Source organism: Salminus brasiliensis, chromosome 2 (genome assembly GCF_030463535.1).
Source record: "Salminus brasiliensis chromosome 2, fSalBra1.hap2, whole genome shotgun sequence".
Classification (NCBI taxonomy): domain Eukaryota; kingdom Metazoa; phylum Chordata; class Actinopteri; order Characiformes; family Bryconidae; genus Salminus; species Salminus brasiliensis.
In genome coordinates, this window is record NC_132879.1 from 50732337 (window position 1) to 50760122 (window position 27786).

At 39.5% G+C, this 27786-nt stretch overlaps 1 protein-coding gene across 1 annotated transcript in view; it reads left to right on the forward strand.

The window, feature by feature from the left end:
- btbd11a (BTB (POZ) domain containing 11a) overlaps positions 1-27786 on the forward strand; it is a 248887-nt gene that overhangs the window by 190403 nt on the left and 30698 nt on the right. The window contains exons 3-5 of the mRNA XM_072673081.1: positions 9977-10184; positions 19459-19611; positions 26369-26534. Of these exons, the coding sequence (XP_072529182.1) occupies positions 9977-10184; positions 19459-19611; positions 26369-26534 (527 nt within the window). The remainder of the gene's footprint in view (positions 1-9976; positions 10185-19458; positions 19612-26368; positions 26535-27786) is intronic.

The following is a 27786-nucleotide window of genomic DNA, read 5'->3' on the forward strand; positions in this document are numbered from 1 at the left end:
GCCACTAAAACAAACTGCCCAGACCAAACCATAACTCAGGTCAATAGGTAGTAATTCATCCCACTACTCAGGCACACAAAGGTGGTGTTACAGCACAATGAAGCTTATTTCCTTTCCTTTCACCATCTTAGATTTTTTTTGCAAATTTGCATAATATGTGAAACCTACTTGACTTGCAAACAAGTCATAGTTTTTTTTTTTTGTCTGATTCTCAGGAGTCTGGTATCAAACTACTGGCAAGAGTCTCTGTATTAATAATGATGATGACAAATTCTGACATTTGTAAACAAAATGGCTTTTATATACTAATTATTCTTTTGGGATTTGAGTGTAATTTATTCACAGTCTTTAACTCATAAAATATTGAAGAGAAGTCAATTCTCGTGAAACCTGAGGTAGCAGGCATTAATTCTTCATTAATGCAGAAGTGTAAATAGTAGCGTTAAACAACTTCCGATCGTATTGTAGTCAATGGCTGAGGCTGCTGCCCTTTCCTAATTACACCAATAATTCTACCAGTTAAAAAATGTTCAGCTCCAGCTGAAAAACTCTCATGTGTCATTTTTGCCAAGAGGTACACTAAACCACAGCGAATGCAGGACAGATTTACTCATGTTTGTGATTAAACATGAATTCATTCAACTCAAATTGTTCTCAGCAAGGTTTGGTTAAAACCCTTGAGAAACAGACCCCTCAGTGCTGTATTTTGATCTGAGTAGTTTAATGTAGAAATACGATGCTACTGTCTTATTTGCTAGTTGTAGTAAAGATGTTGCTCATGTTTACATGGACTGAGTGGGAGGAGTTAAACCTGACAGATTTTTTCTCCTCCAGAATGAAGCTCATGAAGCTCAGGTCTACAGTCTGTCCATTCAGAGATGTGATATGGTGTATCAAATGTTTTGAACTTGAGCATCAGCCAACACAAACAAGCCTTTTGTCCTAGTAAGAGGGGCTTCCAGACATGCTCCTGACGAAGATTGAAGGAGGTTGAAAGCCAGTTAGTGCTCTGTTAAACGATACAGGCGGAAGTTCGATAATGCTACTATTGAGAGCCAGACGTGACGAAACAGCGGCTGTCATAAGGGTCTATTTTGGTGTAAGTATGCAAATAGGGGGCGCTAAAAAACAATAGCATCCGTATGTCCTATGACGGTATCCTGTACATATTGTCACTTCTGGACATACAGTTGGATTCATCCAGTGTGTTGCAGCATCCCCAACCCCTAACCCTGTAAATACAACTGAATACTTGCCATGTTAAAAAGGCATTGTAAACATTTCGAAACAGGTCTGCAGCTTCTGAGGAGAAATAATTATCCGGCTTATTAACAACACATGGTCTCCCTCTATTACTAATTTACTCAAATGTTGTGTGTTTGAAAATCCATTTCATTAAATTCAGTTCCTGTCATGATCCTTGAAAAATTAGGCCACTAATACATGAAGAGTGGTGTATGATTCAGTTGTCTAACCTGAATAACTTTGCAGTTACAAGTTGTGTCAGAAATTGCACTCCCTGTCTATTATTTTGACTTATGTTGAAACTATGCATCTTATTATACCAATGTCCAACTCAAGGCACACAACTCAAATAATCTGCTTGTAATTAATAATCCCTACTTCTTTTGTTTTTTTTTTATTTCTCAAATTCGACTAGGCCTCATTAGGCCCCATGCTTGTGCTTGAATCACTGCTGGCAGCTTTATTTTCTCACTGTGTAGGCCTCAGTTTTTGATCAGTAGAAAACAACTTACAACTTACTTGTGTTTAAACCCACTTCAAGCCAGACACGGCCTCCAGATTCCCTGTACACTTCGCTCGCTCATTAAGCTCAGCTGGCTTGCATGTTTTTGTGGCTGCATCCAAATTTGCTTTTCTCCCTCTGCTTTTATTGATTCTGTCTTATCAGTAGCTCATGACCAGATGACAAAATCTAAGGTTAAAGTATTTGGCTCCCGTCAGCGCTCTATGGTTTGCTCCGTTAACCTGACCTGAACACAGTGACCTTAGTGCTCATTGAGTTCAGGTGTTTTATTCAGTCCCATTGCCACGAGTGTATAAAATCCAGCACTTAGCCATGTAGTCTGTCTTTACAATCATTAGTGAAAGAATAGGTGGTTCTTAAGAGCTCACTGAATTCCAATTGTGCTGAACTGGGACAAAAAAACGACCCTGGCATTTTGGACCAGACCGGCCCACCACATATGATAACACTCACCTTTTCGGCCTCTCCTAACAAATAACGTTACGTTTAACCTACATTGCACCGCACACCGGCACACAGAGGGAGGAGGTGTTTCATGATATGATTGAGCCAACCCTGTGTCAACAAAAAGAAAATAACCAATGGGCCGCAGACCAGCGTGTTTCAAGAGCCGGTGCTTAGGAAACAAACAAACTCTTGCAATAACTGTTTTTTGCCAAATGTATTTCGCAGGCATGACCAATATGAAAGGGTTGATGTTTAAGAATGTTATTGGCATCTGATCTACTGATTTTATGGTCCGGTCAGACCAGTATATAAATAATCATTTAAAAAACCTTTTTGCCCAAATAGCACATCGGTTGGGAAAATATTTGCCTCCCCTAAAATGTTCATCACTTATTTTATTGGGGCATGTTGTCATTTGTCAGAACTGTCTATTTTAAATAGAGACCTATCTCCATGACACTAGGGGGCAGCCAAGTAGAGATGACAATCAGCAGATTGGCTGCGCTTGTAATTTGTCTCTTTACACATTAGTTGTATGGGAAAGACACATTGTTCAATGGCTAGAAATGGCTAAGTGATCCAGTACACTTGACTTATTCTATAAAAAGCCAAAAACTGATGTTGTCGATGAAAAATGACAGTTTGAACAGCCTTACAAGCCTTTCAGCTCCAGTCTTGACCCCAGCTAATCCGATTTCTGAGGAGGTTAGCCATATTTTAGCAGACTCGCTGCAGCCATCAGAACGAGATTCAATTCTTGACTTTTGTTTATTTTTGTTAAATTGTTTATTTAAAATGTTATTTATACAGTTTTACACCCAAATATGTAGTTCACTCAGATGACATAAGTCTCAAATGTTGCCCATGCTTTTGCCCATGTAGTGTGTGTGTATGTGTATGTATGTATGAATATATGTGTGTTTGTGTGTGTGTATCCCATTTCAGTTATGTCATAACTCCATTTACATTCTGAAAACACCAGAATATCAGGTCTTCTGCCTCATGAGTTGCTGAACGGATTGGCTCATAGGGGCGCCCCTGTGGTATCATATTCGACGGGGGCGTGATCCGTTCCCCATAATTACATCTACTATTACCGCATCATGCATGAGAGGAGAGAGAGAGAGAGAGAGAGCGAGAGAGAGAGAGAGAGAAGGAGAGAAAGAGAGGGAGATCCACAGAGTCATTCCTGGTGATTAATGTAGGTATGCAGAGAGAGGCCGCTGGGGAACGTGTGGAGCATAATTATTGCAAAGTGTCGAGGAACGAGAATACTCTACACCACACCACTCCTCAAACGACATCAGCCACATGAACAGTTAAAGTAAGAAAAGGCCATGTTGGGAATCTATCATTTAGCCCGGCTGGTCCTCCTGTGTGAGAGTAGATGGCAGTGGGGAGGATGATTTGTGGAGCTGTAATTGGAGCAATTTGAAGGATGAATCATGGCCAAAAAGCTGACCTGCTTTTAGAGAAATGCTCTGGGATCCTCACTGAAAGTCCAAAAACTCTAATTCCAACAACTAACAAAGTAAAAGAAATGTAAATGCATTATGTTTGTAAGGCATATGTATACATATGTGACATTATTGGCTTGGTTTGATGGTAGCTCAAAAGCCTGTCTAAGTAAATGAAACCTGGTTAGTTGAAATCCTTTTTAAAGGTGTGCTAGTATCATAGCCCTGTCCTGATGCTCTGATGCCCTGAGTGCCTGAACAAGGTAGTTATCTCCTCTCTAATCCAGCAGCTCTGTAAAGCAACCCCGTTATCTGTCGTTGAACAACAAATGCCAGTGCTGCAGCTGTACTCTTAGGGCATTTTCACACCTGCACTTTTTAGTTCTGTTAAATCGCACCCTGGTCGGCTTTCACCCTTGGTGTGATTTGATTGGGCAGGTGTGAATACAGTAATTGCACTGGGGTGCGGAGCAAAATAACAGCACAAGACCCTTCAGAACAGGTGGTCTCGACCTGGTAGCAGACAAACTCTGAAGCAGTTTGTTTGTAATGAGAACGTGATATGACCTCAATCCGGCTCATATATATATATATATATATATATATATATATATATATACACACACACAGAAATCTGCATGTCCACTGCTAGTCCAGGACTCTGGACCTTCTTCCTGTATTTACTTTCTAGCTACCACCCCAGACACCTCAGACCAATAAGCAGAGAGAACGTTCTCACATGGTTTGTTGGGACATATTATTTTGGAGCTTTAATGGTTGCCTCTGTGAACCAAACCAAAACCAAGTGGGGAAACATACCAAGTTTACAAACTTGTTAACTGATTCGGACCAGAGCAAACCAAAACGCCCTTTATTTCGGACTATTCTACACTCTAGGGCTTTATAAAATACTGAATAATAGTTCTTTGACTTGTAATGAACCCTTGTCTATAAAGAACCATGTATTTTCCACCAATACAAAGAAAAACTGAGTTGTTTATGATTGTAGTGTCCTTGAATAACATTTAGAAGTCATTTGTCCTACATGTAAATGAGCAGTCAGGTTAATTAGACTCCTATGTACACTATTAAATGCTGAATTTCGGTACAAATCATAATACATTAGTTATAAGCCAAAATAATATAAATAATGTAGCCAAAAGACTCACGCAAACCTATGACCAATAATTCAGAATCAGGTTTATTGGCCAAGTATGTTCACAAGGAATTGTTCCAGCTGTTAGTGACTCTCTAGATTAACAATATACAGCTACATATAATTTACAGATAATGTGCAGTTTCAACCATCAACTACTGCGGTGTGAAGCACCCTGGACCAGTGGATGCTTCACTATCTAGCAGTGTGACATATGTATGTGGGTTTGTCGGATGCCAGAAGAAGGTACCTGCTTAAATGCATAGAACCAACTCTAAAGTTTGGTGGATGAGGAATAATGAGGATGTCTTCCAAAAGACATTTTAAATATTTTGTATAATGACATGGAAACCAAGCAAATCTCTGCAGCCATGTTCCAAAATGTAGTGAAAAGCCTTCCCAGAATAATTAGAGAATATTGTTGCAGCAGAGGGGTGAACAACTTCATATTAATACCTTTGGTTTTGTCATAAGCTGTCCAGCAAGCACATACGGATGTGATTTTTGTATCCATGTACTTTTGAGGATGTGGTGGTATTCATCTTTTGTAGAAAATATGTGTTCTGATTTGTTTTCCAACCTGTTTGACAAGCCCACGAACAGCCTCTGTGCTTGTTCCCTGAGAAAATGCCACTCATTTTGATATGACCCCTGCTGGAGTAATGAGTCAGGTGTTTTAATGAGAGCTTGACGCTGTGTTGGGCCTGCAGTGCTGTTTTGACACCCACCAATGTGCAGGGTGTTCCACTACACTTTGCTTTGGTCAAATATCCTGTAGGGCCCACACAGCAGTGGAAATGTCTAACTAGGGCCCTATCCTAATATATCATTTGAGGAGCAACCTTGATTAAGACCTGTTTGGTATGTGTGTGCTTGAATATATTAACTTCCGTGTTTGTTTGAGGAGTTGTAGTTTGTATTGGAAATGCCTGGGTGGGTTTTTTTGTTTGTTTGTTTGTTTGTTGTTGTTTTTTTTCATTGTGCAGCGAATGTTTCAAGCGTGGATGCTTGAATAACAGCAGCAGCAGACCATACACTGAATTCTGGTCCACTGTTGCTAACACTTTTCATTTCCGCCTACATGTAGCTTGGAATCAAAGGCATTTCAGTCTAAAACAGAATTTACAACTGTGACCACACCACGGTCATGTGAAAGCACAGGGTTTCTCTAGGCTTGCTGTTCGCATACAACGACATATTGAAAACATATTTCAGTATATATTTTTATATATATATATATATATATATATTCTGAACATATTGCATACAAAGATTGGTACCACCTGTCTAATATTGAGTGGGTCCCTCTTGTGCCACCAAAACAGATCTAGCTATTCGAAGCATGGACTCCACAAGAGCTCTGAAGGCATCCTTTGCTATCTGGCACCAAGACATTAGCAGCGGATCTTTCAAGTCCTGTAAGTTGTGAGGTGGGGCCTCCATGGATCGCCTCAATGAGCCTTAGGTGCACATGACCCTGTTGCCAGTTCACAGGTGGTTACTTTCTTGAACCACTTTTTGTAGGTACTGACCACTGAATACCAGGAAAACACCCCACAAGACCTGCTTTGTGAAGTTTTGGAGATGTCCTGACCCAGTCGTGTAGCCATCACAATGTGGCCCTTGTCAAAATGTCTCAGTTTTGTATGCTTGCCCATTTTACCTGCTTTTAACACCTTCATCACCTTCAAGAACTGACTTTGGTATATTTTATTTTCCTGTCTTTCTTGCTTGAAAAACAGAGCTGCACAAAAACAGCAGATTTGATCATGCTTCGGTTTCCATACATGGAAATGAAGGATAGCTAGTGGTAGATGTGGTTGGAAAACACTTGGCAAACCTCGAAAGACATCCTTTAGTCCTTCTGGACAGGTGCAGAGATTTACCTCACTCTGCACTGACCAGTCTTATCTGCATGATGCAGAGATATGATTGTTTAAAAGTGCACCAAGCCTTTTAGGAATGCAGTGAATGTGATACATGTAAGCCTGGATAAGGGTAATTTATTGGTATTTGCACAAGCCTGCAGCATAGACGTCAAGGCAGTTACTGAAGGATTTCATGTCAGCGATTAAACAATGTTGAATTAAAGGGTTCTTCAAGGCTTCTAGTAAGTTCCTCATGATGTTCTGGTTCTTGGGCATTATACATTTGGATGTGGGTTGTTTCAGGGTGTCGATGTGTTGATACGAATGTGTGTGATAGCAGTTGAAGAAAGAAAGTGTGTGTATGTGTGGATACACAAGAACACTGATGGTTACTGAAAAATAAAGTATTTTTTACATATACTGCAAGGGAGTGTGTATGTGTGTGTGTGTTCCCACAGCTCATTGACTTTACTTTCATCCATCTCACTGCAGAGATTTCCCAAAGAACTCATTTCAGTTCTCTCTCCTCACTCAGTGCTCCAGCATGCTAAGTAAATAAGTTGGTCAATAAAGTTATTAATTTTCCCGTGAAACAGCCCTGTAAACCCATGCTGCAATGGCTTCTCTTTATTTTACAACAACCCAATCTTCCCTGAATTTGTTCCAAATAGCCTTCTCAATTAAGACTTAGAGGCTTTGAATGGGTTCCAGAAAGGCAGTGGAAGACTCGAAGAATGGGAGAGAGAAAAATGAATACCAGCATTTTAGTGTCCTTCTGTTTTCTAATGGTTGATCAGGCCTAAATACCACATTTTATAGCTTTAGAGGAAAAACTGTGGAATTAAACTGTGAAAATTCACTCCATGGCATGATATCTTAGAGCACCTTTAGCTGATGGCTTATTCCTCCAAGGTGTTCTAGGAAGTGTTGATCAAGAGCTTATCTGCTCACTGTTGCCCATAATCTGTAAAACACTTCTTTTCAATGTGCCAAAGTACCCCCACATATATTAACACAAACCATATCACAGAATTTTACATGACAAAATATGATCAAAGCATAATCAGGGAGGCTACAGCTGACAGTTGGCCCTGGATTTCCTTTTCCCAGGTCGACCTACTGCAACTCGCTGGACACTGTCCTATGGAACCTATGGTCTTTTTATTTAGACTGGATATATAGATAAATCCACAGGACTACTAGCTTTTTAAAGGACTGCTTTAAGCCATTTTCATACATGAACTCTTACATGTATGAAAAAGGGAGGAGAAGCAGGTTTCGGACATTATCCAGAGTTATCCTTTCACACATGTAGCCTACAGCTGGAAATGTTCTGCGTGAAGTGCTACAGAAATAGCAGTTGTTTACAGCACATCGAACTCACACCCACTGTGAATTCTCTGGAAAATTACCTGCTCTATTAACATATGGGCTGAGTCAGACATTACCCAGTATTTTTACTAGGAGGCTGGAAGGATACAGTCCTGGTAATGTCCGGCACAACCGATTCGGACTTTGTCATGCATGTCTGAAAGGGACTTTACAGATGCATTAGTTCAGAAGTAGATTTTTTATCTAGCGTCCAAGTACTCAAAGGTGAACAAACTGGCTTGTCAGTTACCTTAAACATGCAATGCAGCCAACTAAAACTAAGAGGCATTGAATAGGCTCCAGAAATACAGTAGAACACTGAAAAAATGGGAAAGAGCAAAGCAGCATTAAAATTTTAATGCCCCCCCCACCCCCCCACCCCCCCATTTTATAATGCTTCATCAGACATAACCACCAGCAGCACAGTAATGTGTCTGTACTGCAAGCATCAGACCTGCTGAATCCCTCCAGCTATGAGCAACCTTGGTGTTGTATCTGTCTGTGTGCACTGTATCATCTGGTCAGTGCTTGGTGTCAAAGGTTTTATAACACTATGTGGCATGTTTAGGAATCCCATTCTCATTCCGGGCTTGACTCAGGGTGTTCCTTCTTTATATCCATAACCAAATTGTCATTGTTTTAAACAAGAATTTGCCTGCCATTGACCATCCAGATGTCACTACTTGTTAGAATCATCCTCCAACCTGAGGAAACACTACCTGGGTTTTTTTATAGTCTCAGGAATGATAATATAATATGAAACTACTGTCAATTTGAGGTGAGGGTCGAACAGCTTTCTTCAAGGCTGGACCAGTATCATACAGCGTGAGAAATTTACAGATAACACTCTTAAAAATAAAGATGCTATAAATAGTTATTTGGGCAATGCCACACACTCAAACATCTGTATTATCTAAAATGGTTTTAAATGGAACCAAATGTGGTTCTTCAGTTGCTTCTATAACACCTGTAGCTTTCTCAAAATGACCTACAATACAGACTTTAAGATCTTAATTGCACCTTAAGCTGCTGGCGTATTCCACCAAGTTGCCCTAGGAAGATCTGATATTGACCTTATCTGCTCACTGATATCCATAAATCCATAACACCTTCATTTCAGTGTGCTAACGTTCCCATAAACTATGAGAACAAACAGTAGGACAGAATTTCAATCAAACTATAATCTGGAATGTAATGACTGACAGTTGGCCCTGAACGGTTTTCTCTGGCCTTCTCTGGCTTACCACAACTGGCTTGACACCATCCACATTCGTGTTGCCCTTCTCGGTGTGTACTCCCTGGCCACTTTGTTTAGGGCAAACTGGCTGGTGAATCATCTTAAGCTCAGTGTCAACTCAGTGTTTAACAGACTGACTGCTAGGGAGGGACATATATTGGTTTGTGTGACATTTTAATAAGTAATGATTGCCTGTGTAAACAAGCTGAGAATAGTGCAGGTGTTCTGGTCCCACTTTATTTGGTTAGCATTTTATAGAGTAGCTACAGATACCTGCTGGATCCACTGTAAAGGTTAAGATTAGGTTTTGATCTTAGGTTTGAGGTTAGGGCTAGGATTTGCATCAGGGTTAGGTTGTGGTTAAGGTTAGGTTTAGGACTAGGGTCAGGGTTAGGGAAAATTAAGGAGAAATTGTAGATATTAAATTGGCATTTTTGAACTGATGGCATATCTAACAGGTAGACGGCCTGCTGAGAATTCTCCAGGTAGTCCAGATGGCAGTGTGTCTCTTGCATTAAAGCATTGTGCAGTTTGTGCATTTGTAATAATGAGTTTTCTAGTACATGCCCATGCTATTCAGTGTTTCTCTGTTTCTGTAGCACCCAAACTCTTCAGATATCTGTACCTGAGTACTTTGATTTATAGCGTCAACCTTAATGTCGCCCCCTGCAGGTGACCTTGTGTCTCGTGCCATGCACCACCTCCAGCCCCTTCACATCAAGAACCCCAGCAACGGAACACCAGTGCACCAGAACCGCAGCGGACCCATCCACTGGGAACCAGAGGCTCTCTACACACTCTGCTACTTCATGCACTGCCCACAGATTGAATGGGAGAATCCTAACGTGGAGCCCCCGAAGGTCACCCTGCACACAGAAAGGTGGGAGCAAATACACCTTTCAGTAAATCAGTGATCATTTATGGAGTTCAATTTCTGGACTGTGGCCGTGGTAAAGGAAGTCATCAGTGTTGAATGCTTGTCCATAAATCATAGTTTAGACCAGATCAGAGCTGCACCAAATCACATAGTTGCTCAAGGCTGGTTTCAAATGCCCAGAGGCTGAGTTTAGTGTACCTTGAGGGTAGTGGTAGAACTCAGATAGTGAAGATGTTTCTTGCCAGAGAAACAGAAATTTAAGAATGTTCTTAAATAATCTCAAATATCTACCTTGTGTAAGATAAGTGCAAGTTTATGGTATATATGGAGTATCTGGGTTCTCTCCCGCTCCAAGACTGCTCTAATACCACCCTGTTTCTCAGCTGAGCTACTAGCCCGCTTATTAAATATCATTTTCTCGCCCCCCACCGCCAATACTCTCCTTCTGTCAAAAATGTATCTCTCTTTATATCAAAGACTTTATTTGATTTTTTACAAGTGGTAATGCATGTTTATAGCGCAAAACACAAACATAGACTGACTGACCTTCTCTTGGGTGCAAGTCTTGTACATCTCCCCTGGTTTAAAACAAACTATTAAAAGCAGCACAGAACCTGTAGCAAACACAGAAAAATCTTCTTTACACCCAGTGAAATTCTTGCTAAAGCCTGAGTAGACACACACTGAGTAGATAAATCACTGTACTGATAAGTTATTTATCTCAGAGTTACTGAGCTCTACTAAAGCCTGAGTACACTGATAAATCACTGTGCTGATCAGTTATTTATCTCAGTGTTACTGAGCTCTACTAAAGCCTGAGTACACTGATAAATCACTGTGCTGATCAGTTATTTATCTCAGTGTTACTGAGCTCTACTAAAGCCTGAGTAGACTGATAAATCACTGTGCTGATCAGTTATTTATCTCAGTGTTACTGAGCTCTACTAAAGCCTGAGTAGACTGATAAATCACTGTGCTGATCAGTTATTTATCTCAGTGTTACTGAGCTCTACTAAAGCCTGAGTAGACTGATAAATCACTGTGCTGATCAGTTATTTATCTCAGTGTTACTGAGCTCTACTAAAGCCTGAGTAGACTGATAAATCACTGTGCTGATCAGTTATTTATCTCAGAGTTACTGAGCTCTACTAAAGCCTGAGTACACTGATAAATCACTGTGCTGATCAGTTATTTATCTCAGTGTTACTGAACTCTACTAAAGCCTGAGTAGACTGATAAATCACTGTGCTGATCAGTTATTTATCTCAGTGTTACTGAACTCTACTAAAGCCTGAGTAGCCTATTTTCTCAAATATCTAATTTTTTAAAAGCATTCATTTATCTTAATATTAATTCTAAAGACAAAAAGAGCATATTTAAAAATGTTCTACCTCTAAAGACACTTAGGTAGATCCAGCCCAAGGTCCCTAATGGTGCTGTTTTAGCACAATGAATGAGCAGCAGCGTCTGTAGACACCCGCCAATAAGTGCTAAAGAGGGGTGCTAATGGAAAATTTTGGACAGGTTTACACCCTTGGTTTGACAGACCCACCAGAACATCTCTGGACACCTGCGTTTTGTTCAGACGTGATATGAAAAGATCCCTTTGAGAACCTCACAAGACACCCAGGCATTGCCTGACAGTAAAGGCATACCTGCTAGGTGGCTGAGTCCCCTGGTAACAGCTGCTCTCTTTTCCTCTTGGCTCGTTGAGCTAAGGATAACCCATCTCAGAGCAAGACATAAATGACAAGTCAGGTGAAGACAGGAATGGAAATGAGTGGCGAGCCTCTGATGAAGAAGAAGTGGCTGAAAAGATGAGGTGCAAATGACGAAGTGGTGGTGGGAGAAGAACAGGGAGCCAAAAAAGAACAAGAGATTAGAAACGGATGAAGAGAGATGGAAATAGAGAGCCGTGGAGTGGTTGTCCAAGAGCCTATCAGACTGTGGTTGGTTGAGCCTTTGTTGATGTGTTCAACGACATTTCTTCAGCCTCTTCCCGAGGTCTGTGCCTTGTAGAAGAAATAAAGGACTCACACACACAGCCTCTCTTTCCCTGGTGATAGGATTTTGATGCAATCAGCTACAGTATGTGTTGCTACAACTTTTGTCTTTATCTTCCCTAGTAAAAGAGTTTGTATCTGTGTTATAATCTCTTAAATGTAAAGGTGCTGCAACCTTTACATTGGTAAGGACACTTTACATCAAGTGATGATTCTTTAAAAGTAGATATAACTCCACTTCAGTGGTCCACTATAGAGGCCTTGTGGATGCTCACCTGACATTCAACTAACATTCACTAACAAAATTTGTATTCTCTGCAACAGATCAAGTTAATTGTGAACTATTGTCTTGTGAAAGTAACCCTGCACCTAACCTTAACCTAAAACTTACCCTAAACATTACCCCTGTATCAAATCTTAAACCTAACCCTAACCCTCATCTTAACCTTATCCCTAAATCAATCCTTAAACCTAACCCTCACCTTAAACTTATCCTTAAATCCATCCTTAAACCTAACCCTCACCTTAAACTTATCCTTAAATCAACCCTTAAACCTAACCCTCACCTTGAACTTATCCTTAAATCAAACCTTAAACCTAACCCTCACCTTAACCTTACCCTTAAATATATCCTAAACCCTAACCTTACCCTTGACTCAATCCTAAACTTAACTCTAACCTTACCCTTGAACCATCCTAAAACGTAACCCTAACCATACATTTGAATGAACCCTAAAATCTAACCCTAACCTTAATCTTGACCTTGAATCAATCCTAAAACCGAACTTTAAGCTTATCCTTAAATCAACACTAAAATCTAACCCTAACCTTAATCTTAACCTTGAATCAATCCTAAAACCTAACTTTAACCTTATCCTTAAATCAACACTAAAATCTAACCCTAACCTTAATCTTAACCTTGAATCAATCCTAAAACCTAACTTTAACCTTATCCTTAATTCAACCCTAAAACCTAAATTTAACCTTACCCTCAAATCAACCCTAAATCCTAACCCTAACCTTGATCTAAATCTTAAATCGAACCCTCTAAATTTAAGGGTAAGGTTAAGGTTAGGCGGTCATTTACATTGAACTTGAAGTTCAGTTGCATTTAAATCTACGCATCTACGAGGCAATAGTACTACAGTAGATAATCCAAGTAAAGTGATATCCTAAGGTGTTATAGAAAGTATTTATTGAGATACTTAAGTTGTTATTTGATGTATAAATAATAAGAATGTGACTTTGCTTGGAGTGCAAATAAACATATTTACAACCCTGTTATTTTGCTCCATTTTCCTAGTATCATGGGCTCCTGAAAAATAGTGATAAACTCTGCTTTGATTGCCTGGTTTCCATCACTGCGGCGGCTCACAGTGGCCTCATAGCTAGGGCCCTACCTCAGTCACACCAGTCACACGGACTGTGAAATTAGCCTTTTCCCACGTAATAGACAATTTGCTTTAAAATTTAATATTTACGTGGGGTCTGTTTGTAGTGATTCCCCTTTTTAAAAAGAACTATAAATGCAACATACTAGTTTTCTGCACTTTGTTTGCTGGGTGACTAATATTGCTCCGATGTAAAGATCCTCTTCCCTCTATTTTTTTAAAATGGATCAAAAAGGCTATGCAATGTCTAGAGAAGATAAGAGACTCCCTTCAAGGGTCTGTATAGAAATGGTATACAATTTGGCAGCCCTTCCTGACATTTGTGGAAAATATGGCAGTTGGGAGTATAACCCTCATAGTATTTTATTTATTTAATAAAATGTGTCTTATCTGTGTGGAGGTTTTGATATAAGACGATATGAACATCATGCATCAATTTGTACTTTGCAATTTGTGTATATTTTTTAAAATCTTTAATAAAAAGAAATAAAAAAAATAGATTTTCACTTAAAAATAAGTATGATCATATAAACAATAACAACATAACAATTTAAACAGATCCAGTCAAACCATTGATATTTTTTCTGGAGTCCTGTTTCTTGTCTTTCTGATGGATTCTGGGGCGTGCTGTACATTACCAAGTCTCTGGCTAAACTCAGTCACAGACATGCCAGCCAGTCAGAGCCTCACTTTCTCATTTCAAAGCTGGACGGCTAGAGAAACATGTCTCTGGATTCTAACATATTCTCCATGGGCATGCATTGCTTTAAAGGGTGGGGTGCAGAGCAGTAGTCACACGGAGCAGAAGCTGAGGAGGGCTTGTGGTTTGTTTTTGGCGGAGCTCGGATTCCTGGCAGGCTCTCCTGTGGTGGGTAGGTGTCTAGGGAGGAAAGCTGTTGATTGTACAAAAGCTTAGCTGTAAAAAGGCAGGTCAGAGAAAGCACATTGGATTGAGGACAACGTTGCAGATTTGTTTTGTACCATTTAATGCTTCTGAAATGGTTTTTAAATGTTTCATTGTTCTCAGTGTTCGGGTTACATTAAGCAGCCCTAATGTCTCCATCAGCGCTGGCTCTGACACAGGGATTTACAGCATGTAGCTGTTTTGGGTTTTTTTTTGACCCACACACTCCATGCTTTTAACCACCACTGGGCGTGTACAGCTTGCGAATCTCAATGGAGCAACATTTTCACAGCACTTTCTGTGTAGTGAGTAGGCGGCTAGTGAAGCCTTTGTGTTCAGGGAAAACAATGATGAACAAATAGCCCAGCCCATTTTAGAACCTTTTTTAGGTGTGTGTGTGTGTGTGTGTGTGTGTGTGCATTTGTTTTTGTACATTCTTAGGAGAAAAATGCTAAAAAAAAAAAAATAAAAAAAAAAGCAGAGCTAACCCACTAATTCAGGAGGAGTGGAATAACCCTGACTTTTTATAATGTTTTTTATAAAAATCCTTTTTTTGAAAAATCTACACGTTTATTGATTATTCGTATTTATTATATCTCTATTTTTTTTAAACATAAAATTACTATATTGGCACTAATAGGCTTTCGCTGTCACATATTTTACTGTTTTGACCCTCAAAACATCTGTAGTAGTGCAGGGCAAAGCCCAGCTGCTCATGTTATGATAGAATATAAGATTATAGCCCCCTCATTCAAATACAGCTTTAAAATACCACTTAAAAAGATACCTTCAGCAGCGTCAGCAGACCATGCTGGACGGTGCTCATGGCAGACCCATGGATAAATTTACAATCAAAAAATTTATAACAGCAGCAGCAAAGTGGAACTCTACTGGAACTTTACTGAGCATATTCAGTACACATCCACAGATTGTTTTGACAGGAAGTGTACTGAATATGCTCAGTAAAGGACAAAAACACTACAACTGTCTTTGTGTTATTAGTTTAGTTAGATGGTGCTTGTCTATATTGAGGTAATTCCAAAGGCTTCACTTGCATTTTCTAGCCTGCATTGTAGATGTTTAACTCAATTAGCTCAATAAAATACATGATAAATACAACCCATGCAACCTAGTTCCTATGACTGAGACTGTCTGTTCAGCAATCAAGGTAACTTTAAAGGCTTTACTTACGTTTTCTAGCCTGCACTGTGGATGTTTACTCAATTTGCTCAATAAAGGACATGAACAGTGCAACTGTTTTGTTATTAGTTTAGTTAGATGGTGTTTGTATATAATTAAGACTTGCATAGCAATGAGACCACAATTTATTAGTAATCAGTGTAGAACTCAAGGAACTTTTTCTAGCCTGCACTGTGGATGTTTACGCAATTAGCGCAATAAAAGACAGGTGAAGTACAACCTATACAGCTTATACAGCCTAGTGTCTATAATTGAGACTTGGATAATAATCAGACCACAGTTTATTACTAATCCATTCAGCGATCAATGTAACTCTAAGGACTTCACTTACGTTTTCTAGCCTGCACTGTGGATGTTTACTCAGTTAGCTCAATCAAATACATTAGAAATATAACCTCTACAACTTGGTGCCTATAACTGAGACTTAGATAATTATCAGACCACAATTTATTACTAATCCGTTCTGCGATCAAGGTAACTCTAAAGGCTTCACTTACTTTTTCTAGCCTGCACTGTGGATGTTTACTCAATTTGCTCAACAAAGGACTTGAACACAACAGCTGTTTGTTATGAGTTTTGTTAGATTATTTCTGTATGTAATGGTGACTTAGATAATGATCTGACCACATTTAGTCATTTAAAGGGGTGTTCATACTTGTTTCTACAGGTATAACACACGTTAGTGCATGGTTCCATGTCTTAATATTGAATAAAAAAACGAACCTGTTTGTATGTGTGTGCTTGAGAGTAATATTGGCATCAGCACTGTAACAATCATAAGCACACTGGCCCCTGATGAAAGTCTTTAGTAATACAAGAATTTTTTCAAGGATGAGCCCCCAAAGCTATTATTCAAGGGCAGTATTCAACAAGAGAAACATTCCACGCTTATTATAGTCATAACTAACAAACACACACACACACACACACACATGCATTTCAAAAATCTAACTGTTGAATAACCTCCGTATAAAGCGTATAACCAGAAACCTAAACAACAAAAGGGTCAGAAAAGACACGTTATGTTTCTCTGACTGACGCATTAATTCCACATCACTGCATTTCATTTTTTTCTTTACTGCAGAATCATCTGTTGGAACGAGTGTCGCTAATAAACAGCTTGTATGTGCAACTCTCTCATTCTGACTGAAGACCCCTGACATGGAGCCTTACACATTCAGCAGATTCTTAGCCATGCTAATTAGAGGCAGCTTAGCACAGTAATTAGTAGCAATAGTAATCCCGCAGGAATGTTCACTGTTATCTTTCCATTCTACCAGAATCTGCATGCAAATAAAACTGTTGTAAGCTTCATTTCCGGGAGAACAGCATATGCTGGTGAGACATAAATAACTGATTAAAAGAGCGACAGAATTTTTTTTTTTAAGTTTACTTCAGTGAATCATTCACCTGAACTATCAAACCGCACCATCTGCAAACAGCTGCTTTTTTATCTCCTCTGTAAACCCATAAATGAGTTATTACTGCAGCACTGCTGGATTATGCCACATGAATATGGAATTACATACAGTAAGTCAGTGGCTTTTCGTTGGTATTGCAAGGGACACATTATGTATTTTTTACAATATATGAATAATTTAATCCACATAATTCTAAATATGACACATACCTACCTCTAATCCAGTTGCCGTTGATGCAGCATCGCAAGGGAGCCAGCGCTCTTGGGGGAAATCCTCACTCCCCAGCTTTGATACAACAGCCTGTGCTGACCAACATCACACTAGGAGTGATGGTGGGAGGTGCCATTAACGGCTATCCATTGCCATCATGGAAGAGCAAGGCTGATTGTGCTCTCTCTGACTTCGACTGCTGATGGCAAGCAGTGATTTTTTTTTCCAGATGGGCTACATTGATTGTGTGTTGTATTAGGATGGATAAATCAGCTTGGGAGACATTGCCATTTTTGTGGCCAGTTGTGAGACCACAAGTTGCACAGAAAAAAAAACAAGACTTTGAGCATCTGCTCTTCGAGCTGCAATGGAGGGACCAACTCCATATTAATGCTTGTGGATTCAGAATGGGATGTCATAAATGCTCCTGTAGGTGTCCCAATACTTTTGTCGATATTGCGTACCTCTCTTTGACAAAAAAAAAATATTCTAAGAGTAATACAGTGCTGTCTGCTTGTTTACAGTCTGTGTGTTTGAAGGAAGCATACTCAAAATACACTCCTATGATGTGCTTCTGGTAATTTTACAATCTCATCCCACAAACATTTAAGCCAGAATATTCAGAAAATGGTGATTTATGATATATATTTTGTATATATTGTAAACAAACTTGGCTGCACCAACAAGGCTGAAACTGTTCACCAGGATTTTTCTCTTCTACCTTAAATAGTACTTAAGTTTCATCCTGAAAGATGGCGAAGGGTTTAATATCAAATAGTATCATGTTTTTGTTATTGCCAGAGATAATTGCTATCGCTATGGACTGCAGTTGTGTTATAACCAGGGGTTAAATCGGACTGGAATAGATTGGAATAACATTCTGGCTCCCTGTAGGTAACTTGGAAGCAGATCTAATTCCGCCACCTGTCTCACAAAATGTTCTGCTTTTTACTGCAATGTGACTGAACGGAGTCATTAATCATATTCAGTGTGTCATAGAAAAATGAAAGACCAGTCATGTTTTACAGGAGGAAATTAAGGGTCAATCACAGGGTGTTCCATTCATTGCCTGTAGTTAAGAGTGTGACAGTGTGGTAAGATGAGCTCACCGTCTACCTAACACCCCCCACCACACCCAAACCAGTATTTCTTTTCTTTTCTTTTTAAAGTAGTCCAAAAACAGTATATTATGCTGTCTTACAGGTAAGCGTGAATATGTGAATTCTGACTTTCACCAGGGTTGTCTGGCATTTGTTCAGTTTTACGAGGACAATGGGATCCATCATTATAAGAGCATAGCTTTGAATAGTTCTGTAGTTTAAAAACGCATAATGAATCTGACACAGTCTTTTCTTTAGGACTTTTCTCAAGAATAAATTTGTTAAAAATGATAAGAAAAATATTGCTGAATGAGGCCCAGTGTCTTTTCTGAAGTACCCTTGAGAGTCTACACAAATAGACTCACCTCTAGTTTTCAGTGTGTTACTTATTGAAGTAACATTGATTCATTGTTGCCACTCTTGTCCGTCTTCACTTAATATATTCCTAAAACCTGCTTCATTACTAATGTAGAGGGGAAAAGGGAAATCTTTACTGCCTTGCTGAAATTGATACGTTAGTCTTAGGGCTGATATTCTCTCATTTTTCTTTTAACTTCTTTTCCTCTTTAAATAATACAGTATTTACTTGCACTGTTGCTTGCACAAGTACTCCACCTTTTCCTTTAAGTCACAGTTTGTGTGTAATTTCACCCATAAACCATGGGGTGGTGATCATTTAATATCCTGACCTCACTAATGCTAATGCTCTACTAAGCCCTTTTTTTAATAACCTCAATGTCAGAAGAACCAATGAAGGAGCAGGTGTCCAAATAATTTTGTCCATATAATGTATTTATGTCAACTTGCATTCTTTATTGGGATAGGCATTTATAAATGTATATGTATGTTTATGTCAGTTGACATACAGCACTTATGTAGGTGCCAGTCTTCTTAACAGTGCTCCACAGTGGAGTGGTACCAGAAAACCTACAACAGGTGTTGCCAGTACCATACTTCACTGTTGAAATGGTGTTTGTTGGGCAATGGGTTTGTTGATTTTGGTCAAAAACTCCAAAAAGTGCTTCACTGTGTGTCCCTCTTCCCGCAGGCCATTCATTGTGATGCCTCCTCTGATGGAGTGGATTCGGGTAGCTGTGGCCCACACAGAGCACCGGCGCAGTTTTTCAGTCGACAGCGATGACGTCAGACAGGCAGCCAGACTGCTGCTGCCCGGAGTGGACTGTGAGCCGCGGCAGCTGAAGTAAGACATGCACATGCACAAATACATACCGTAAACATGGATACAGCTTGTGCATGTGCACCACACAGTGGCATATCTAGGATATTATGACGGCAGTGCCAAAACATTAATACCACCACTCTCCTCCATGTGGAACTGAGTTCCCGTCAGTGCAGAAAAAGATCAAATACAGCACAATGCAGTGTGTTTACTCGCTGTAGCTGTGTCTCAAACAAGCAGGTGCTTTAATGGAGGCCAGTGGTAAAAGTGTATTATTAAGATATCATGGATACATTGTGAGTCAGGGGTGTACAAATGCATACGGAGCAATAACAATAAAGTGTTCGCAGGCACAGTTCTCCTTTGTGCTAGGAACCTGTGCTAGGTTCACTGGCTGTCCTTTCTTGGAGATGTTTTGGTTGGTAGTGACCACTGCATACTAGAAACACCTCATTAGACCTGCCTGGAGTTTTTGTGTGACAGCAATGATTTATTAGAAAACCATTAATAATTCATTAGAAGACTAAAGTCCTAATAGGACCGTAGATATAGCACCGTCTAGACCCTTTCCACACATTTTTGCCTGTACTTTTGGAACTGTCCCACATTAGTCCAATTATACCAGCCCACTTTCCAAAACTCATTTCCTAAAGTGGGACAATAGAATATCTGAATAAAATAACAACATTAGTATATTTATATAATAATATAATATATTTTGATGAACAAACATGTAAACAATAAAAACGGATCAAAAGAAAGTAGACAAAATGAATGACAAAATGAAGAAATACCCTTAATGTTAATTTTGTCTAATCACTATAGCACTGACCTTTGAGTGGTCTTCGGGGTGCTTCCTGAAGATTTCTCCACTTTAATCTAAGATTGGACGTTTGAGAAGCCATGTGGTCACAGCTTGTGTTCACCCATAGTTTTATTGGCTTGTATTAATGTGAGGAAGACCTACACCAAATAGTGTCCCACATTATGGCCATTCTCCTGTGACTGCACAGTGTAGACAGACCACCATATTCTGTGACATATTGCAGTTACTACATGTTAAAAACTTGTTGATGAAGATCTGATGTGACAGTTTAATACACAATTGTCTGAACTATTTCTACTCAAAAACTAAAGCTTTAGTTCATTCAAACCCCCAAAGAACATCTGTGCTTAATTAGGGGTCTGGACAAAAGTGCAAGACTTTCTTATCTTAAACCAACTCAAAACACAATGTATGAACATGAGCATGAACAATAGAACAAAACTTAACAGCAGAAGAGAACTGAGCATAAACACATCTGTGAAGGTTTTGAGATGTACGTACAAGGGGCTTCATATTTAAAGACAAACGAGCGACACCTGACCGGGATAACAAGAGGGGAAAACACTGAGGAGAAAGCAGGGCCTAGGAGGAGACATTAAGTAAACACAGAACAGGAGGATGAAAGAGCATGACGACGTAAACAGACAGCATAAGGGCAAGATGGAGCGGAGTCTAGCACACACCATAAAACATTCTAAAATTAATAAAGAGGCCTATTTGCATTCTGCAGACTTTAATTTGATCAATATTATGTAAAAATACTGTAAAGGCTATTAGCGCATTGTTAATTAGCAAACTCCTCTGGGAAAGCTTTCCTCAAAGTTGGAGTGTGTTTATTGAAGAGAAGGCCTGGCTCGCAGTCTCCGCTCTAATTCATGCCAAAGGTGTTCTGTTGGGTTGAGGTCAGGCCTCTCTGTAGGCCAGTTAAGTTCTTTTACACCAAACTCGCTCATCCATGTCTTTATGGACCTTGCTTTGTGCACTGGTGCGCTATCATGTTGGAACAGGAAGGGGCCATCCCTAAACTGTTCCTGCAAAGTTAGGAGCGTTAAGAGTTCCTTTCACTGGAACTAAAGGGGTAAACACAACTCCTAAAAAACAACCCCACAACATAATCCCCCCTCAACCAAACTTTAGACTTGACACAATGCAGTCAGACAGGAACTGTCCACTTGGATGTATTTAGTTTACTGAGTCCCTTTACTTTTGCACACCACGGGCATGCACCCGGTTTTCATAATTTTAGTGTAGAAGTACTTATCTTCCTTTTTTTTAAATAAACATTTAATTAATAATTAATTGAATCATTATTTAATTAGTGTATTGGTATGTGAAGTAAAAATGAAGGTGCTACTAAGGGTTATTTGAGCGATGCCATAGAAGAACCATTTCTGGTTCCATAAAGAAAATTTTTTGAAAAAGAGATGTGATTAAAAGAACCTTTTAATTGGTGAAGAATCTTTACATCAACTTGATTAAACCGTTAAAGCTTTCACACGCAGCTCTGACAAAAACTGGTCCTTCTATGGTAAAAAAACAAAACCCTCACAGAAAGAACCCTTTGCAGCACCTTTATTTTTAAGGACAGAAGAGGAACAGCGGCTTGTGTCTTATTTGTTTGGAGAGTACGTTAATTAAACAGGTGTGGGAAAAGCAGTTGTTCTCAGTGGTACACTCAGGGCAATTAAAGGCATAATTAAGTCTTAGAAATACTTTCCAAGGCTTCAGGTCTGAAATGTACTAATGATCGGAACTGAGTGCCAAAACCTCTCCTGCAAGAAAGCACAATGTTCTAAATCAAGTTTAGCATCTTAGAGACTATAACCACTGATGACTAAGAAGCACAGGAGAGCTTTGGTCAAGTTTGCCAAAAAATCAGTCAGATGAACATCCAGTGATCAACAGCAACATCTGCCCTCTTATATGCGATGGTAAGCAAACGCTGCTTTCAGCATTACGAACACCGATGCTGCAGAAGGTTTAAGGACGTTCTGCTGAAGGCATCAAACAAGCTCACAAGCTTAAATGCATTGATTTCCAGGTTTAGTTTGAAGCATAGCAGGATCACACAGCAAAGGCAAAGATACAAAGCACACTGGTACAGAATGACCAGTGAATTTTATCTGCAAAATCAATGGCCTGGACTGGACCTGGAATGACCGGTGGTTCATACAAAGCCCTAACTGCCATGCAGTTATGCCAGATAGACTTCCCAAAGCCTCATGGAGGTTATTAATGATGACTGTCCTAATGGTCTTATGACCTACTTAACTGAAGGTCACTCAGTGACCTTCTCATTGCATAATTCTCTTTAGTTTGATATGACATGGCTAAAACCTGAAGAGGAAAATGTCATTGCACAATTATGTGAACATGCACTGTATGTCCGAATGTTTGTGGACACCCCTTCTAAAGCTACTTTAAGTTGTACCCATTGCTGGTACAGATGTGCAAATGCACACATACAGCTTGTCTAGTCCCTGTAGAGAAGTACTCCCAATAGAATAGGACTCAGATAAATAGGAGCAGATAAACATGGACCTATTGGCAGTACATTCATGAATTCAGTGTGTTCTACAGAGAGCAGGGCATGTACTCTTCATTATGGTCCTTTGAAAGACCATGGACTTTTCCTGTTTTCATGCTGCTAGGACTGTTCTGAGGTGCCCTATGTTTTACTACAAGCACACCCACAGCTTAAACGTGTGATGTGACAGTATAGTATAAATATCCTTGTGGGTTATGCCTATCCTTAGTGTTTTGGCCTGGCCAGGGTGACATTGAGAACTATGCCACACATTGGGTGTTGTGTAGCATTACTTAATAAATGATTATATAGCGGGTCAGTTATTTACAACCACGTAATCTGATTGGTTGTCTGAAACTGTGGCCCTCCAGTTGCTAAGTAACAGCAATGGCCGCTTTACTCTTTAAGCTTTTTCGCTTGGGTAACTCTTCAACAAAAGCAATAGCACACTCAAGGTTGTGTTATCGGGAGTACCATCACATTTGCAATGATCTATGGTACTCTATCCACATCTGTGATGTTATTGTTGATAACAGATAACCTTGAGGGTTCTATTACTAAAATAAATCCTAGAATGTCTAATTATATGTGTTTCCACAGGTTAATCATTTATTTTTATTGTGTTTTAGAGACACATAGAATCAGATGGAATTCAGGAACAGTGGCTCATAGCTATGGCACAGAACTACAGAAGCAAACTTTGGACACTAAACATGTTGTAGATGGGCTACATTTGGGAGACCATACTGTACAGTGCTGAGAATGACCCACCACCCAAATAATACCTGGTCCTGTGGGGTTCTGACCATTGAAGAACAGGGTAAAAGGAGTTTGCAGAGAAACAGATGAACTACAAAGTGCTTCTGTATGGTAACATGGAGCTGAAAAAATTGGCAATTAGTGTAGAAACAGTGAGATGGTGTTAATGTTGTGCCTGATTAGTGTACACTCTAAAACTGTGAGCATTAATATTACGTTTGTTGCCCCCTTTGCTGCTGTACTAAGGCTTTGTACTAGATTTTAAAGCAACAACAAGGAGCATTAGTGAGGTCGGCCACTGATATTGGGCAATAAGGCCTGGCTGAGGATGACGTCCAGGTTCTCTGTAAGCCAGTCAAGTTATTCCACACCAAACTCTGCAAACCTTTACCTTTACCGGGGGAAATGTCTTTTTGGAGGTACACAGTTCTCTGGATTGTCGCTGTATGCTGTCACATTACAATTTACAGCAAACAACCATAGGCTATTATAACTTCTTTACCTGACTTTACAGTTGGCACCATGCGCTCAGGCAGATAGTGCTCTCCTGGTATCCACTAAACCCAAAATGGTTTATCAGACTTCCAGATGGTGAAGGGAGACTAATCGTTCCAGAGAATGCAGAGACTGGCTTTGTGCTTAACACCATTCCTACTGATGCTTACCATTGTCTGTGGTGTTACATAGGTATGTGCAAAGCTCCTTATGAACCGATAAACACCACAAGCTGACGTTTGCACATGCTACTCTAATGTGCCTTTCTGTCAGTTAGTGGAACATAAACTTTCACAATTGAAGTGTTGTTGCTTTTAGATGTTTCTACGTCACAATACCACCACAGCTGTAGTAGTGAAGTGTCTTATTGAACAGGTGGCAGCCATTTTTTTTGTATTGAATGGCTGTGCCTTCCAAACCCACTTATCAGAGATATGTCTGACCACATAGTGTGTCATAGAGCATTGTGCATAGCATATAACCTCTATAAAAATGTGTCCTAGATCTTTAGTGTAGTGTAGACTTTGAAGCTGTATGTAAATGCCTTGCATTGCTTTTGCTTGAATGCTGTTCCTTTGACAAATGTGGGTAATCTTACCAAACAAACACAGATTGCTTTAGGGCTGCTCTTTGCAATACTGCCATGAAAAGTGGAGCTGGCTCGAAATCAGTAACAGCCAGTATTACTGTCGAGAGCACAGCTGCCCTTAAAGTGGGGCTATTATGGTTCATACAGGCCATTAGGTACCAGAGAAATATTAGAGCTGCTGCTTTTTCTGTTAAATGGGCCTGCAGAAAACAATGCAGGCTGTTTGTAATCTGTATTAATATCTAATTAAAGTCTGAAGGTCATTTATAACCATAACTGTCAGTGGCTAAATTAAGTAGATGCAATTTGGGTACACAAATTAAGTTTTTTTTTATATCTATTATGAAAATCTTTTTATTTAATGATGATAACTAAATGATTAGGATTCAAGGGTGTAAAATGTGAGTAAAAAATAATTGAGTTTGTTTTTTCTTGTCATTTTATTCATAGTGCATCAATAGAAAACCAATAATTAAAGTTTCAATTAAAATATGACACATTTACGGTACTGTGTAACAGTCAAGGAGTACCCTCAGTTATTTAATTTCCACTCAAAACGGAAAGTAATTTATAGTGGCTATTAATTGGATAATCCACCAGCATAAGGAACAGGAAAGGGAGCTTTCCTTTAAACTAAAGCTCAAAATGATTAAAAGATACAGACAGAATGGAACCCCTAACAACCATGCAACATCAGGTAGAGACTCAAAACTGGTCACATTAGATTATCAGTACATAAACCTTTCTAGGAGAGACAGGAAACCCCTTGCTTTAGGTCTGAAAACATCAACACAAGTCTATCTGTCTAATGGCTGTGCATCTAAAAGAATGTGGAGCTCAAGAAGGTTTTACTGAGAAAAGGAAGCAAAGACGGAACAGCAAATTTGGTAATCAAACTGCTGGTGTTCTCAGAACAATAGACTGACCATCCCAGTGTCCGGACCCTAACATCATTGAACATGTTTGAGATTACTTGAATGGTGAATCAGAATCAGAAAATGCTGAAAAAACATCCATGACTGAACTATGGAGGTCTGCTTCTTGCAGAAACAATAAAAGAGACAGGAAGCTATAATAATGGGAAAGCATATTGCTGTGCGATTTGACCTAAAATCAGCATCATGATTAATGGAACAATTTACCTTGATTGTGATTAATTAGAAAATAATTCTTAAACATTTCTTAAATCAGTAATTGATAAGACTAGTCGATTACAGGTTCTGAATTTTGATTAATTGCCCTATAATTAATTAATCACCCTGCCCTAGGTGCCCTAAATTTTAGTTGTTTAGGCTCCTGGGTCATTTTCTGACCTTTTACACTCACATGTTTTTATGAAACCAATAGTGGTTCTTCCATGGCATTGCTCCAAAACCATTTGAAAGTGAGTACTGCCATTCAAATACAGTAGAGTCAGCATGTAAAAACTACATCTATTTCCTCATGAAATCCAATTGCCAAATGTCATATTTACAGTGTCATATTTACAGTTTACGACAAACAATCCCCTTGGTTTATTTTTGGAGTGTACTCCCTGATTAATACAGAGATAACATACTGTGCTTGTGTCTTGTGTCTTTAGAGCAGACGACTGCTTTTGTGCCACACGGAAACTGGACGCAGCTTCCACAGAGGCCAAGTTTCTGCAGGACCTGGGCTTCCGCATGCTAAACTGTGGCCGTACTGACCTGGTGAAGCAAGCGGTCAATCTCCTTGGACCTGATGGCATTAACAGCATGAGCGAACAGGTAAGTGATGCACAGAAACATCTATCACCTGCCCTTAATGACATAAACCCTGAAAAACAGTAGGCTATGGCTCAAATCTACCACTTCCTGTTATAAAAATCATATTTTGTATTTTAATAGGAAAGTTACATTATACTGTATGTCCAAATATTTGTGGACACTCTGGATGTGTTCAGCTACTTTAAGTTGCAGCCATTGCTCACACAGATTTGCAAATGTATACAAATGCATACACACAACTTGTCTACTCCCAACAATGTAGAGAAGTGTTGCCAATAGATTAGGACCCTCTGGAGCAGATAAACAAATGGCAATGTAGTTCCATAAGTTCAGTTAAGAAAAGCTGCTTATGTCCTAAGACTAAAGTTTGCCAGAGAACACCAAGGCAAAGATCAGGACTTCTGGAACAAAGTGCTTTGCATAGATGAACCTTGAGTATTGCCCTGATGTATTTTTTGACAGCAAACTCCCATAAAATCCAACCTTGCAGTCTCTTTGTGATAGTCCATTCATCTTTTTACTTGATTTTCTTTTACATCAACTGTGACAAGAGTTACCTGTTGGTATTTACAGACTCCATTCTTTGCAATCTGCTGTTCTGAGGTCTTTTTAAACCCCTTCCCAGACTTAACTGCATCTACAGCCTCGTTTCTGAAGGCCTTGGAGAGCTCTTTGGATCTGGCCATAGTGATCCCAATCACTTCAATTAAAAATCAACAGCAAACCAAACTAAGTGTCTGAGGTTTAAATAAGACAGGCTCCTCCAGAATCTTCTCTAACCATGTTCTAATCATCCGCAGCTGATGTGCTGCACCTGATTCTAATTTTACACATTCAAAGTCGTAATAAATGTTGGTGTGTCCTAACATTTTCCTTACAAGAACACTGCATTCCTATTAATTACATTTCACTAATTATTATTACTAAGGCATTTAATTAGTTTAGTTATAGTACCTCCATCCCTCAATATTGGGGCAGTGATGACTCAGCGGTTAGAGCTCCAGGCTATTGATGACAGAGTTGTAAGTTCAATTCCCAGGCTCGGCAAGCTGCCACTTTTAGGCCCTTGAGCAAGGCCCTTCACCCTCTCTGCTCCCCGGGAGACGCAGCCTTGGCTACCCACCGCTCCGGGCATGTGTCCACTGTGTGTGTATGTGTGTGTTCACTGCATGGATGGAATAAAAGCAGAAGCCAAATTCCATCTGTGTCCATCATCAAATGGTAAATATGGTTGTCCTGTCTTGTTCAAATT